At 41.7% G+C, this 12,678-nt stretch overlaps 1 protein-coding gene across 2 annotated transcripts in view; it reads left to right on the top strand.

The window, feature by feature from the left end:
• Positions 1-12,078, top strand: part of chn2 (chimerin 2) — a 50,417-nt gene extending 38,339 nt beyond the window's left edge. Inside the window, exons 8-14 of one of the 2 annotated variants that reach the window (XR_014600476.1) lie at positions 907-991; positions 5,460-5,633; positions 7,091-7,168; positions 7,325-7,462; positions 7,799-7,904; positions 9,080-10,183; positions 11,858-12,078. Coding sequence is in view for 1 of the 2 variants with exons in the window: in XM_084052833.1 (XP_083908959.1) it covers positions 907-991; positions 5,460-5,633; positions 7,091-7,168; positions 7,325-7,462; positions 7,799-7,904; positions 9,080-9,251 (753 nt within the window). In the remaining variant the exon portion in view is untranslated. Of the gene's footprint in view, positions 1-906; positions 992-5,459; positions 5,634-7,090; positions 7,169-7,324; positions 7,463-7,798; positions 7,905-9,079; positions 11,422-11,857 lie in introns of those variants that run through there. The other variant, XM_084052833.1, reaches the window with a different exon arrangement.
• The last annotated feature ends 600 nt before the right edge of the window (positions 12,079-12,678 follow it).

Below are 12,678 nucleotides of genomic sequence, written 5' to 3'. Positions count from 1 at the left end.
TCTGTGCACCGTCATGCTCCCCAGAGGATGGCCCCTGCTTTTGGTGACCCAATGGCCTTTCCTCTTTCCTCTATGCCACCATTAGACCAAAATTTACAATTGCATAAAAGATATATCAAAATCTAATGGGTAGATTGCCATGAAATGTAAATGTGGTGTAAGTGATATTATTTTGTTAAAATAAGTGTTCAATATATTGATAGTAAACATGTAGAGAGTGTTTGTTCAGTAACATGGGTCTCCCTGTCTCTCCCAGCTATTCAGTCAACAGAAAAAGAAGAATCAGCTCAGGATACCAATTTTATCCATCAGAACTCATACAGGATAAACAAGTGAAATTGGTGATGAAACAAAATTTGCAACAGAAAACTATAAAACTGCTTTAAGCTGATGAATTCTCTTTGTGGGGTTCTCTCCTGATTGGATAAAACTGGTATCCTGAACTGAAAATGTATTTCCTGTTTACTAAAGAGCTGGAGAGACTGGGAGACCCTGTTACTGAACATATCAGACTTTAATGTTTAACAAAAAAAATCACTTACAACATATGCTTAGCATGGATGAAAACTACTGATTTTGGCGATCCCATGGCCTTTCCTCTTGCGCTACTACAGATCTGCTCATGATTTGTTAGCAAATGTTCAAACGACTCCAACACTGCAGAAAGCGAACGTGTTGCTGTTATTTAGTCTGACCCAAAGTACTACTCTCCTGTCTGCATAAACCAATTTAAGTCTATTTTAAACCTCAAATCTTCTAGTTGAGAAAACCTAATGAATTTAGGATTAATTTGATGTACACTTGTTCACTCAACATGTTGTTTTATATTTATTTAAAAAAGTATCTAAAAAACATTTGGACATATTGTTTTTCCAGTGTGTATAATCAATGTGTCTGTTCTCATAGGTGCACACATTCCGGGGGCCACACTGGTGTGAATATTGTGCCAACTTCATGTGGGGCCTCATTGCCCAGGGTGTCCGTTGTTCAGGTAAACATCTTATTCAAACCCTACAGGACACTGTCCTTGTAATGCAACTGTTGCATTAACCTGTTTTTATTTCATCTCTCTTGACAATCATTGTCCCGAATATATTGTTCATTGTTCTGTTAACTTTGTCTCATCTTTGCGTACAGTATGTTTCCCGGTGTTGCTGGCCAAGCACTTTGAGCTGCACTCTAGATATGGAAGTTATTAAACCGTTAAGCTGGCAGCATACTTCAAAAGAACCAGCTCAGGGGCCTTGTGGTTAGAGTGTGTCTATCCGCCCTGAGATTCCGAGGTTGGGGGTTCAATCGCAGACAAAGTCATACGAAAGACTTGGATTGGGGGTAATTCCCTGCGACATAGTACATTAGCATCATGTCCAGGGGGTGTACTTGTACCTAAAGCTGCCTCTTGTTACGGAAACACGAGATAGGCTCCTGACCTATGGGCCACATGGCTTGCGGAATTGGTTCCCTAGGCTATGAACTGTACAGTACTTTTTCATTGCCAAAACCAAACAAGTTCTCTACACAATTTTATACTCGATGCGGCTCTGCTTTGAGTGCTGAACGTTAGACCCTGCCCATTGTATACACATACAGTGCTGGAATGGTGATTTTGCCACCTGAATCTGATTGCGGAAATAGATAAATAAATAATCACAAGCAGCTTGAATTTCTGTCCAATCACACACTATGTTGGCATTGGCATCTCTACATGTGATCTTCGGCCAGTTAGAACATCTTGAAGGTGCAAGAACTGTTGAAACAATCTTCGGCAGGGCAATTTGTTTGTTTGTTTTGGCCCGCAATTATGTCATTCTGTTCTTAAGACCTCGCCAAACTACGCCAGCAAGAAGTATGCCGCAGCTATTTCATTGTCATTATTCTTATAACACAAGTAACATCTTGCATAGTAAAGGTTTAATCTATGACACCTTAAAACATACAAGTTTAACTGCTTTGTCCTGGTAATCTCTTACCACCATACTGTAGCACGACTCCAGACTTAAGATGCTGTGCCATGCTAGGAATTCACAATATTGTCACGCATAATTCACTCCATTCAGACCATTTATCATTTTGTCTGTGACAGCTGGGACAAAAGTTTAAAATTTAAAGCTCTGTATTCTGGTAGTAATCATTGCTATAGAGTGTTACAAAAAAAATATCTAAAAAGGTATACTAAAAAATGTGTATCCCGGCCTGAAAATATATATATTTTTTGTTTATTAAAGAGCTGGAGAGACGGGGAGACCCGTTATTGAACAAACAGTGTATAGCGATGATTGCCATGGGAATACCTTTAACTGAATTTGTACACTCCAAGAATTACTTTAACACTCCGGATGTTGCTGTGAACTTAACCAAATGACACCGCTGTGGGAAAACCCAGTAAAACAAAGACGTGCTGCATGACCAGACTTGAGGCTACTGTGGTTTCTTTAACGCTGCTTAGCTCATTGCTGTGAAATTGAAATGAAAGAAAAACAAACTCTGCATGTCTTTAGTTTCATGTTTCACTTTTTAACTGGGTGCACTGTAGAGGTATGCCAAACTGTGTCAACAGCCCGCATACTTAATGGGCCCAGTACGTGATTTATCCCAATCCATACACAACACTTGGTTTGTTTCTAATCTCTCTCTAGCTTGACACTTGTGGGTATAGCTGTCACTATAATCATATGTTGTCAAAATGTCATCTGCAGTAGTTTGTTACGTTGATTCCCAGATTATATTTTAAGTTGCATAACTTGGTTTCTGGTTCAGCAATGGCATTACTTAATCATAACTTGACTCAAGACTTTCTAAATTCAGTGTAATGGATATTCAATTGAGGAGGGTGCCCAGCAAGCAAGCGCTTTATGATAGTACACTGCAGTATGTGCTACAGCCATGAAAATAAAGCATAGCGAGGAAATTATGTGGATCTCGGGATCCCCATGGAAACGGTGTGGCTATAATGCGGATCTCAGACGTCATGTGACCAGCCTGTATCTAGACGTCTATGACGTCTGACTCCGAAAGTGGGCAGGGTTTCAGCCTGATCCCCATTGACTTGCATTATAGTTATAAATATATATTATATAAGTAAGTATAAAACGTGAAAACATTGAGTGTGGCCTACTAGCAGCATGCATGCAAAGTTTGTTGCTGATCAGTCCAGCGGTTTGCTAGATTAGCCCCGGACACAGACACACAGAGCCTCTCATAGATGGGTAGCCTCTTGCAGAGCCATGCTGTAGAAATAAAGATATGAACGGCGTGTCTAAGGATAGTAACAGTATCAGATGGATTGCTTGTTGTGCTGCAGGTCAGCGGAGGGTTTCTTCAGAGGTCACAAGACCCCCTTTTTCATTAGGTACAGATACAACCCTGACATTGATGTGTTTATTGGTTGGCTTCCTCCCCAGACAGAGTGTGTGTTGTTCAGGCGTTAGCCATGCTGATAAGCCTCAGGCAAACACTGGTGTCATCAGACACCCCATGTGCTATATGGGAAAACAGGAGAGTGCTCTTTGTACTCTCACTCTCTCTCTCTCTCTCTCTCTCTCTCTCTCTATTTCTCTCTCTCTCTCTCTCTCTCTCTCTCTCTCTCTCTCTCTCTCTCTCTCTCTCTCTCTCTCTCTCTCTATTTCTCCTCTCTGTTTCTCCTCTCTGTTTCTCTCTCTGTTTCTCTCTCTATTTCTCTCTCTCTCTCTTACCTTTTCCTTATCTGTAGTCTCTACTCTTCCTTATCCCTCCACACACACACACACACACACACACACACACACACACACACGCACACACACGCACACACGCACACACACAGTCTCCCTCTTTCTCTCTGGCGGCAGGAGCTCAGAATAAGGTCCCCAGTCAGCAGTGGAACGTTAATGTTGCGCTGCCTGGCAGTAAGACGCCCGTGTGACGAGGCATATAAGACTGCACAGTCAAACCCATGGTGTTTATTCACCTCTGACTGTCAAATGTGTTTTATAAGTTCAATCAATATTATAGATTTTGCTGAGTGGCTGTCTTGTTTCAATCATGAAACAGAATCAATCCATTGACATGTATTATTATTGTGCGATTTGTTCATGCTATGTTGATGAATTGAATACAACGGAAACAAGTCCCCAGGACTTTTTTGTGTTATCCTTTTAACCTTAATGTCTGACTGAACCTCGTGCTGTTTACATTTCTGACTAATAAAGTAGTTTCAATCAATCAAAAAAGGGTGGCCACGTACAGACAAACAGACAGACAGACAGACAGGCACACACACACACACACACACACACACACACACACACACACACACACACACACACACACACACACACACACACACACACACACACACACACACACACACACACACACACACACGCACACACACACACACATGCACACACACACATTCCTGAGGCGTCTCCCTCTTCTCTCTGTCAATGGTGCCACAAGCAGGCATTCTCTCATTCTCTCTTCAATCTCTGCCCAACGCCCTCTCCATGACTATGGCTACAATACTGACACTCAGACAACCCCCCTCCCCCCTCCGCCCCCCGCTGTTGTCCTCTGTTGGCACAGTGCAGGGAACACACCAGCTTACACCGACTGAACGACTTGCTCTGTTGTCTGACAGTGCAGTTTATCTCGGACCCTGCCAAGCCCTTTCACACGGCTGTCAGAGGAACATTTCACCTTCTTTACGGCGTGACTCCTCAGAGGCAAGCCATCTAGACGGCCATTACTTGCGCACACTGCCAGTATAGGCCACAGAAGTACCTACACTCATTTTCTTTTTCCACATAATGTTTATTACCTTTTGAAACATTTAACTTTCATTTCATAACGGAAGTCAATGGGGCTCTGAAACTTTATGACTCCAACGTTTGAGTCATATGTTCTAGATATGTCATAGAGACGACTGACTGTCATAAATGACTGACATCACATGCTCCACCTGCTCCTGAGATCCACATGATTTGATTTCAACATCTTCTCCATATATGGGTCCTCACTAATGCTATTTCTGTCTACATGCTCTATGTCTCGGAGGTAGACTGTGGATAGTTAACATTTCGTTCTAATGACATCATTGGTTCGAACTAGATTTAAAACGTTTTCTTTTTTTATTGATGTAACAACGGAGGCTTCTATTTCAGCATGGTAATTTTCCAGGAGGAGTAAGACTGTAGTTTCTATTAGCTTGGGATCCCCACCAATGATGTCATTGGTAGGCAAATTCCTGAACTGTCCACCGCCCACCTCTGAGATGCAGAGCGAGTAGACAGAAATGGCGCTATCTTAGAATGAGCAGCATTGTTGAGGGCCAATTATGTGCAGATAAGGTTGAAAATAGATTGAAAGTGTTCCTTTAAGTGTGGTTTATTGAGTCTGAAGCTTATCTATCTCTGCACACTTCATAATTCTCCTTCTGACCCCCCCCCCCTCTCTCTTTCTCACATGCTCTCATATCCCAGACTGTGGGCTGAACGTACACAAGCAATGCTCCAAACTGGTTCCCAGTGACTGCCAGCCAGACCTGCGCAGGATAAAGAAAGTGTTCAGCTGTGACCTCACCACGCTGGTCAAAGCCCACAACACCACGCGTCCCATGGTGGTGGACATGTGCATCCGAGAGATCGAGCTGAGAGGTAAAGTACGGCTCGTCGCAACATCTCCTCCAGTTCAAGCCCTTAACCACTTAAACCCTCAGTACTTAGTGAACTTCACCTTTGGCTCTGTACTTGATCTGCTCTCTTTTTCCTCTACACCAAATCTGTTCGCCGAAAATAGCTGATGTACAAGCTCATCATGCGTCGCAGCAGGCCACCTTGTGAGCTTGTACAGCAATGGTTCTCAAACTTTTACATTTCAAGGTGTCCCCTTAACTCTGACAGTATACAAATTGTATACTGTCAGAGTTACATACTTGTAAGGGTCAATTTAGACTCTCCTAAAGGAACCCAGAGAGTCCCTGAAATCCACTTTGAGAACCACTGTTGTACAGTACATCGGCTACTTCTCAACCTTTTCAGTTGTTGTTGCATTAGACCCTGTTTTATGTGATGTTTCTTTTTAAATCTCTACACTGTAAAATCTGTACTAATGGAATCTGTGCTAATGGAACCAAATGGATCAGCAAGGGTCTATTTGGTTGGTTACAAGTTGGGGGTTAGAATGGCACTTCCACATTCCAGTGGGTGAGACTACCGGGAACATTGAAAAACTACATGACAGAGTAGTGTCATCATGTCAAATGGGTGACACAACAGGTGTTTTTCCACAACTTGTTGTCACTTTAGTATGACCTGAGTGAGGGTGAGAATATGTTGGTATTGGTAAGAGTCTAAAAGGGGTTTAAATCGACCCACAATGCCATCCTTAGAGCCCTGCGCTCTCATTATGGGGGGAGTACAACTTAAAACATAATGTAAAATGTGCAATTATTATTAGGGGCAGAATTGGGAAGGACAGGGGCATATGTTGTATATTCACTGAAGGGGACACTAGAGGAAAAGCCATGGGGTCAGCAAGGTCAGTAGGGTTCATCCTCATGGAAGTGTGAATGTACTCAGCAAAACAAATGGTCTGCATTTCTAGAACACCTTGGTATCTTTTCCAATTTTCTACTAATTTAGTTGTTATGCCAATTCTCGATTTCCCCCACACTCACGTGTAATACGTGACTGCTAACCTCTATAGTTGGTCATAGGGGAGGGTGTAGATACATTTAACATGCACCTTGTGTGTGTGTGTGTGTGTGTGTGTGTGTGTGTGTGTGTGTGTGTGTGTGTGTGTGTGTGTGTGTGTGTGTGTGTGTGTGTGTGTGTGTGTGTGTGTGTGTGTGTGTGTGTGTGTGTGTGTGTGTGTGTGTGTGTGTGTGTGTGTGTGTGTGTGTGTGTGTGCGTGCGTGCGTGCGTGCGTGCGTGCGTGCGTGCGTGCGTGCGTGCGTGCGTGCGTGCGTGAATACTGACTGAGTTAGAGTAAAAGCCACTATTGTTCATTGATTTGTCTCTAAAGAAACATTCCCCTTTTATTAGGCCTATCTGTACAAATTGGGTCAGGAAAGAAAAACAAAAATGACAGCTTCCCAATTTTCCATATGTAGGTCTGAAATCAGAAGGACTCTACCGCGTGTCTGGATTCTCGGAGCACATAGAGGACGTGAGGCTGGCTTTCGATCGAGGTGTGTGTGACTTTTACTTTTTCTGTCTATCCATGTCTTGACAGCGGGACAATTTTGTGATTTTTCCTGATCCTTTTTTTTGTTTGTTTAATAGTCCTTTTGTAAATTAATACACGTTTACACATAAATCACACTATCTCTTTTTGTTATCAACAGATGGCGAAAAGGCTGATATCAGTGCTGACGCCTACGCAGACATCAACATCATTGCCGGTGCTTTGAAGCTTTACTTGAGAGACTTGCCAATTCCAGTCATTACATTTGACTTGTACTCCAAATTCATTCAAGCTGCAAGTAAGAGCTCATCAGCTGTGCAACATTAGTGCTTAGTGGTATAATAGTTGTGTAATACTGTATCTGGATCCACATGGGTCTCTACTGGCCTGGCACTGAATTCTATCAGAGCTTTCTCTCCTGTGCCCCCCTCTCAGCTTTCCTATTGGATGAGATGAGATGAGAAGATGTTTTCCCCAGTTACATTTTGTAAATTTTTAATGAGACAAAACTTATATAAGAAAACGAAAAGAAAAATGCTGTTCTATGTTGTTAACAGGAGATTGTACACAGAAACAAAATGAGATGCGATGAGGTGGAATGAGTTGAGATGACCTGTACTGTGTCTTCTTGTAGAACATCCAAATGCTGACTCCAGACTGGAGGCCATCCACGACAGTTTACTGCAGCTGCCTCCAGCCCACTATGAGACCTTACGTTACCTCATGGCACATCTCAAGAGGTCAGTTCACACGGAGAAGTCATTAGCAAAAAAAGGAAACACAATTATTTTGTCAATTTTTTCTTTTTTTTTTACTATAATAAATGCTACATCAGTTCATTTCACTACATTACATTACATTACAGTCATTTAGCAGACGCTTTTATCCAAAGCGACTTACAATAAGTGTATTCAACATAGGTAGGGAACGAAAACGACTAATCACCAGAAGTTTTAAGTGCATTTCCTGCAAAAACAAGCAACCAAGAGTATACCTAGCGCTAAGGTAAAAGTGCAATATATCAGCTACCTACTTTCTTAAACAGATGAGACAAAAATGGCAAAATCAAATGAGCACGAGCTAAAACAAATAAGTGTATCGACTAAACAAGATCCAAAAAACAATACAAAAATAAAACAAGAGTTTGTACAACTAGTTAACAACAAGTAGGCCAGGCAAAGAGGAAGGGTAGTGTTACCTGAAGAGGTGGGTTTTCAGCCTGCGGCGAAAGATGGGCAGTGACTCTGCTGTCCTGACATCAGTGGGAAGTTCATTCCACCACTGTGGGGCCAGAACAGAAAAAAGTCGTGACCGTGTCGATCGACCAGAAGGACCGTTGAGTGGCGAGGGAATCAGTCGCCCCGAGGTGGCAGACCGGAGTGGTCGGGCAGGGGTGTGGGCATTGACCAAAACCCGGAGGTAAGAAGGAGCTGTTCCTTTCACTGCCCTATAGGCTAGCACCAGGGTTTTAAACTGAATGCGAGCTGCTACGGGGAGCCAGTGCAGAGAACGGAGAAGGATAGTTGTGTGGGAGAACTTGGGGCGGTTGAACACCAGACGAGCCGCAGCTTTCTGAACAAGCTCCAGAGGTCTGATGGCTGATGCCGGAGCACCAGCAAGGAGGGAGTTGCAGTAGTCCAGGCGGGAGATGACAAGAGCCTGGATGAGCACCTGGGCTGTTTTCTCCGTGAGGAAGGGGCGAATCCTCCTGATGTTGTAGATTAGTAGACACTAATTAGTTGCATCTGCTCTGATTGAAGATGTTCTAATTAGTGAAATCGCCTGATGTAGTGTTTGAAAAAAGTAATATAGTCAAGACCTCCAATGTTCATTGACTTGCATAATACTTAATTCTTCCCCAACTTGTACACTGGGATAATTAATAATATACATATTTAATTGTTTTTCCCCTCAGGGTGACAATGTTTGAAAAAGACAATTTAATGAATTCTGAGAACCTGGGCATTGTGTTTGGACCAACGTTAATGCAGCCGCCGGAGCAGAACGCCTTGCTGACCCTGAACGACATGAGGCAACAGAAACTGGTGGTGCAGCTCCTGGTAGAGCATGAAGATGTCTTATTCTGAGGACAGACGACACAAGGAAACCAAGGACAGTTATTTATTCTGTACGAGAGGAAATTGAAGCCAACCCCCCACCACCACCACACCCCCCCCCCCCCTGAGTCTGATGAGGTGTCCAGTGTTGTGTCTATTGAGATTGAAATTTAAACTTGAATGCCTGTTTCTCGCATGACCTGTTTATAGTTCGAGTTGGCTAAATGTTGACGTTTAGTTCCTGTTACTGTACATTCAGAGTTTTTGTACTCTCTCTACGGTCAAGACCAACATTTTGTTTTATTTGTTGTATGCTAGTCACGGCTCTAGTATTTATAACTACAGTACTTACCAGTGCTGTTCATTTAAAACTTGGAATTAGAATTTGCCACTACCCAGTGTATGTGACAGACATGACAATAGCTGTGTGATATCTGCTTCTGGGCAGAACATCGTCACTGTCGGGCAGAAAACTTGTATATCCATATTTTGTCTTTTTTTTGTAAATTAATGCCTTATTTTATACTTCATCTGTATGACAGTGTCATGCAAAAGTAGTGGAAATAGCTTATCTGCAAGCTCATCGCGACCCATTGTGAGCTTATATGTTGGATATTTTTGCCATTGTTTATTTATTTTTATTTTTATTTAGAGTAGCCAATTATTTCCTCCCCACACACATTTCTGTGTTGTCACAGCTGTTGTATCCTACTGACTCACCTGCCAGTGAGGAGCCCCCACCAAGAGGACGTAGGGCCTTTGTCCTACTGTACTCCTACCGCCCAGCACTCCCCGCTGACAGGTGCCGCCCCAGCCTGTAGGAATGCGATCAGTGACTAATATCACCTTCCCCGCCCGGCTTCCCTACCCCGAACACGGGCCAATTGTGTTCGCATAGACGCCCGACAAAGCCGAATGCACCACGGTGGATTCCAACCCACAACCTCCATGGTGGTGGGCAGGTAATTTAAATTAATTAAGTAAATAATAAGTACATTGGATTCATTAGAACACAGGATCTTTTTAATTTCCTGACAAGTAACTGTTTTAGGGGTGACCAGATAGCTGAGTTGTTAGGACGTGTACCATATGGGCTCAAATGTCTCTGGTTCGATTCCCGGCTGGCCGGACCATTTGCTGCATGTCGCTCGCCTACTCTCGTCCTGTGTTTTCCTGTCTCTGTCAAATGCAGGATTAAAATGCCCCCAAAAATTATTTATAGAAATGAATGGATTTGAACATACAGTGCAAGGTTTCTGCCTGACAGCAATGATATCCATAATATGCAGGTGGTCGTTACAACTCGTGAGGGCCTGGTACTACACCAGGCCTCACAGCACCAGCATGCACAGTGTTCCCACACTGATAGTCAAATCAACTGAATCATGTGTGCATAACATAATGTGTGGGAATACATCTGTGGGAATTTGTAATACAAAAATAATTCCAGTTCCTTTTATTTTAGATCAAATTGGATCATGCCATGATCAATATTTTTAACTGTGTTTACAATAACAACGAGAGCTGAGACAATTGATAGCTCTTTAAGCACTTTTTATTCAAAGAGTTTAAGGGTTTATTTTGTAAAGATGTTTTATTCTTGCCTTTTTGTCAGCCTCATGATCTTTGTTGCCATGATGTTGAGAGTGTGTGAGACTCATATTTGAAGTCGAACGGCCAACGAAATTAGATAAATTAACCAGGCAACAGTTTGGAGGAGCCCCAATGTTAGTTTTCAGCAATTATTTTCAACACAACAGGACTATTTTGGTGAATTCATGTGGATTGAATAATGACTAAGATAATATTGTAGCTGCTGTATTGTTGCAGCATATTTATAATAAGGACTGTATTCTAGACTTACAGTAATGGTTGCCTATTTTGCCAAAAGAGAAAAGAATATCTATTTACATGTTGCACTGTGGAATATTTTAAAATAAATGGTAGGACCTGGACCCAGTTAATATATTTTATTTTTTACTCACCATTGCTCATACTGGTACCGTTGTCTTTGACCCCTCTGTAGATATTAGTTAGACCCCAAACCAAGTTCCTGTCACTTTTGTTTTTCTGTAATTAAGTGAATCCTTTCTACAAATCCATTTTATTAAAATGTATTTTTGTGATGGTTGCAATTAAAATTGTAATTTATCAAATGAGAATTTATTAAAGGATGTAAAACTTATGTGAAAAAAAGTAATGCCCTTGTGAATTAGTTTTCTTCCCTTTTCTGCATGATGGTTTTAACCACTTAAACCCTGTATACTATACCTGTATGTATAACCCTGTAACATAGTGAAAATAGCATCCTTGATCATTCATTCATTAAAACTTTTAGTTTGGGGATTTTGTCAGGAAATATTCTCCTATAATTCTTTGATTTTTGGACATTTCTGCCTTTAATGACAAACCCCAAATAGGGGTGGCAGGTAGGAAATGGTTAAATAAGATGACAAAAATACCATTTGTGTTTAGACTAAACTCTTCAAAACAGCTAATCATCTTTGTTGCTCATCATCCCTGGGTGTCTGCCCTAGGGCACAGAGTGAGTGCCACGGTTATGTGGTAACCGTCTAATGCCCGTAATTTGCCTGGCATTTTCACAAGGAATTCCTCTAACTTTCCCACCCTTTCAGTTTTACCTGTTGCCTAGGTGCAGCCAGGGGGTGGGACTTTGCTTGCATGCCAGGAGGCTTCAGTATATAAACAGATGAAGTACAGAAGAAAACACTGAGGCATTGTGCACCAGTGGGTCCATACTGAAGTAGTCCCTCAACTGTCTGAGACATGGATAATGTGTAGCTGCCTCAGTGACACCCTCAACTGAAGACTGATATCTATTGAGTTTTCACTGCATCACTATGTAAGTCTACATCAATAGAGCCTGTTATATAACACAAATGTATCAGCTGTAAAATCATGGTATGATGAGTTGTGTGACTGCAGAAGCCTATAGCAACAAGCATGTAATATTTTTATCAATACTGTAGTTGGCAGTAATTTGCTTGCTTTTGTTTAGACAGCTTGGTGGTTCCTTGGTAGAAGTTCTGTTGCTGGACTTATATTCTCATTTCGAAGTAAGACTACTTACTTCTAAATGAGCTTTCTTAAACAATAGAAAGCTTTCTTAAAAATGTATTTGTTAAAATAGGTTAGACAATGAATATCCTCTTGCTTGTGTCATAACAGCTTAATTGTAACTAGTTTGGTAGCCTACAGTACAATACGTAAAAAAATCTTAAGTTGAAGCGGAATTAATGATTTTAGAACGTACTAAAAAAAGAACAATTACTGTACATTAAAAAGTAACAAAATCAGGTCTACAGTAATGAGAGTACTTCATTTGAAATTTACAATACAAGTAATTAGTCATTGGACCTTGACCGTCCTTCTATGATGGAGTGAGGGTGGATGGAGAGCAAGGATGAGGAGTTTGTGTGTGTGTGTGTGTGTGTGT

The sequence above is a fragment of the Gymnoscopelus microlampas genome (assembly GCF_963454915.1).
Source record: "Gymnoscopelus microlampas genome assembly, chromosome: 3".
Classification (NCBI taxonomy): Eukaryota; Metazoa; Chordata; class Actinopteri; order Myctophiformes; family Myctophidae; genus Gymnoscopelus; species Gymnoscopelus microlampas.
Note: the sequence above shows the minus strand (reverse complement) of the source record. Positions and strands in the feature narration are given on the sequence as shown.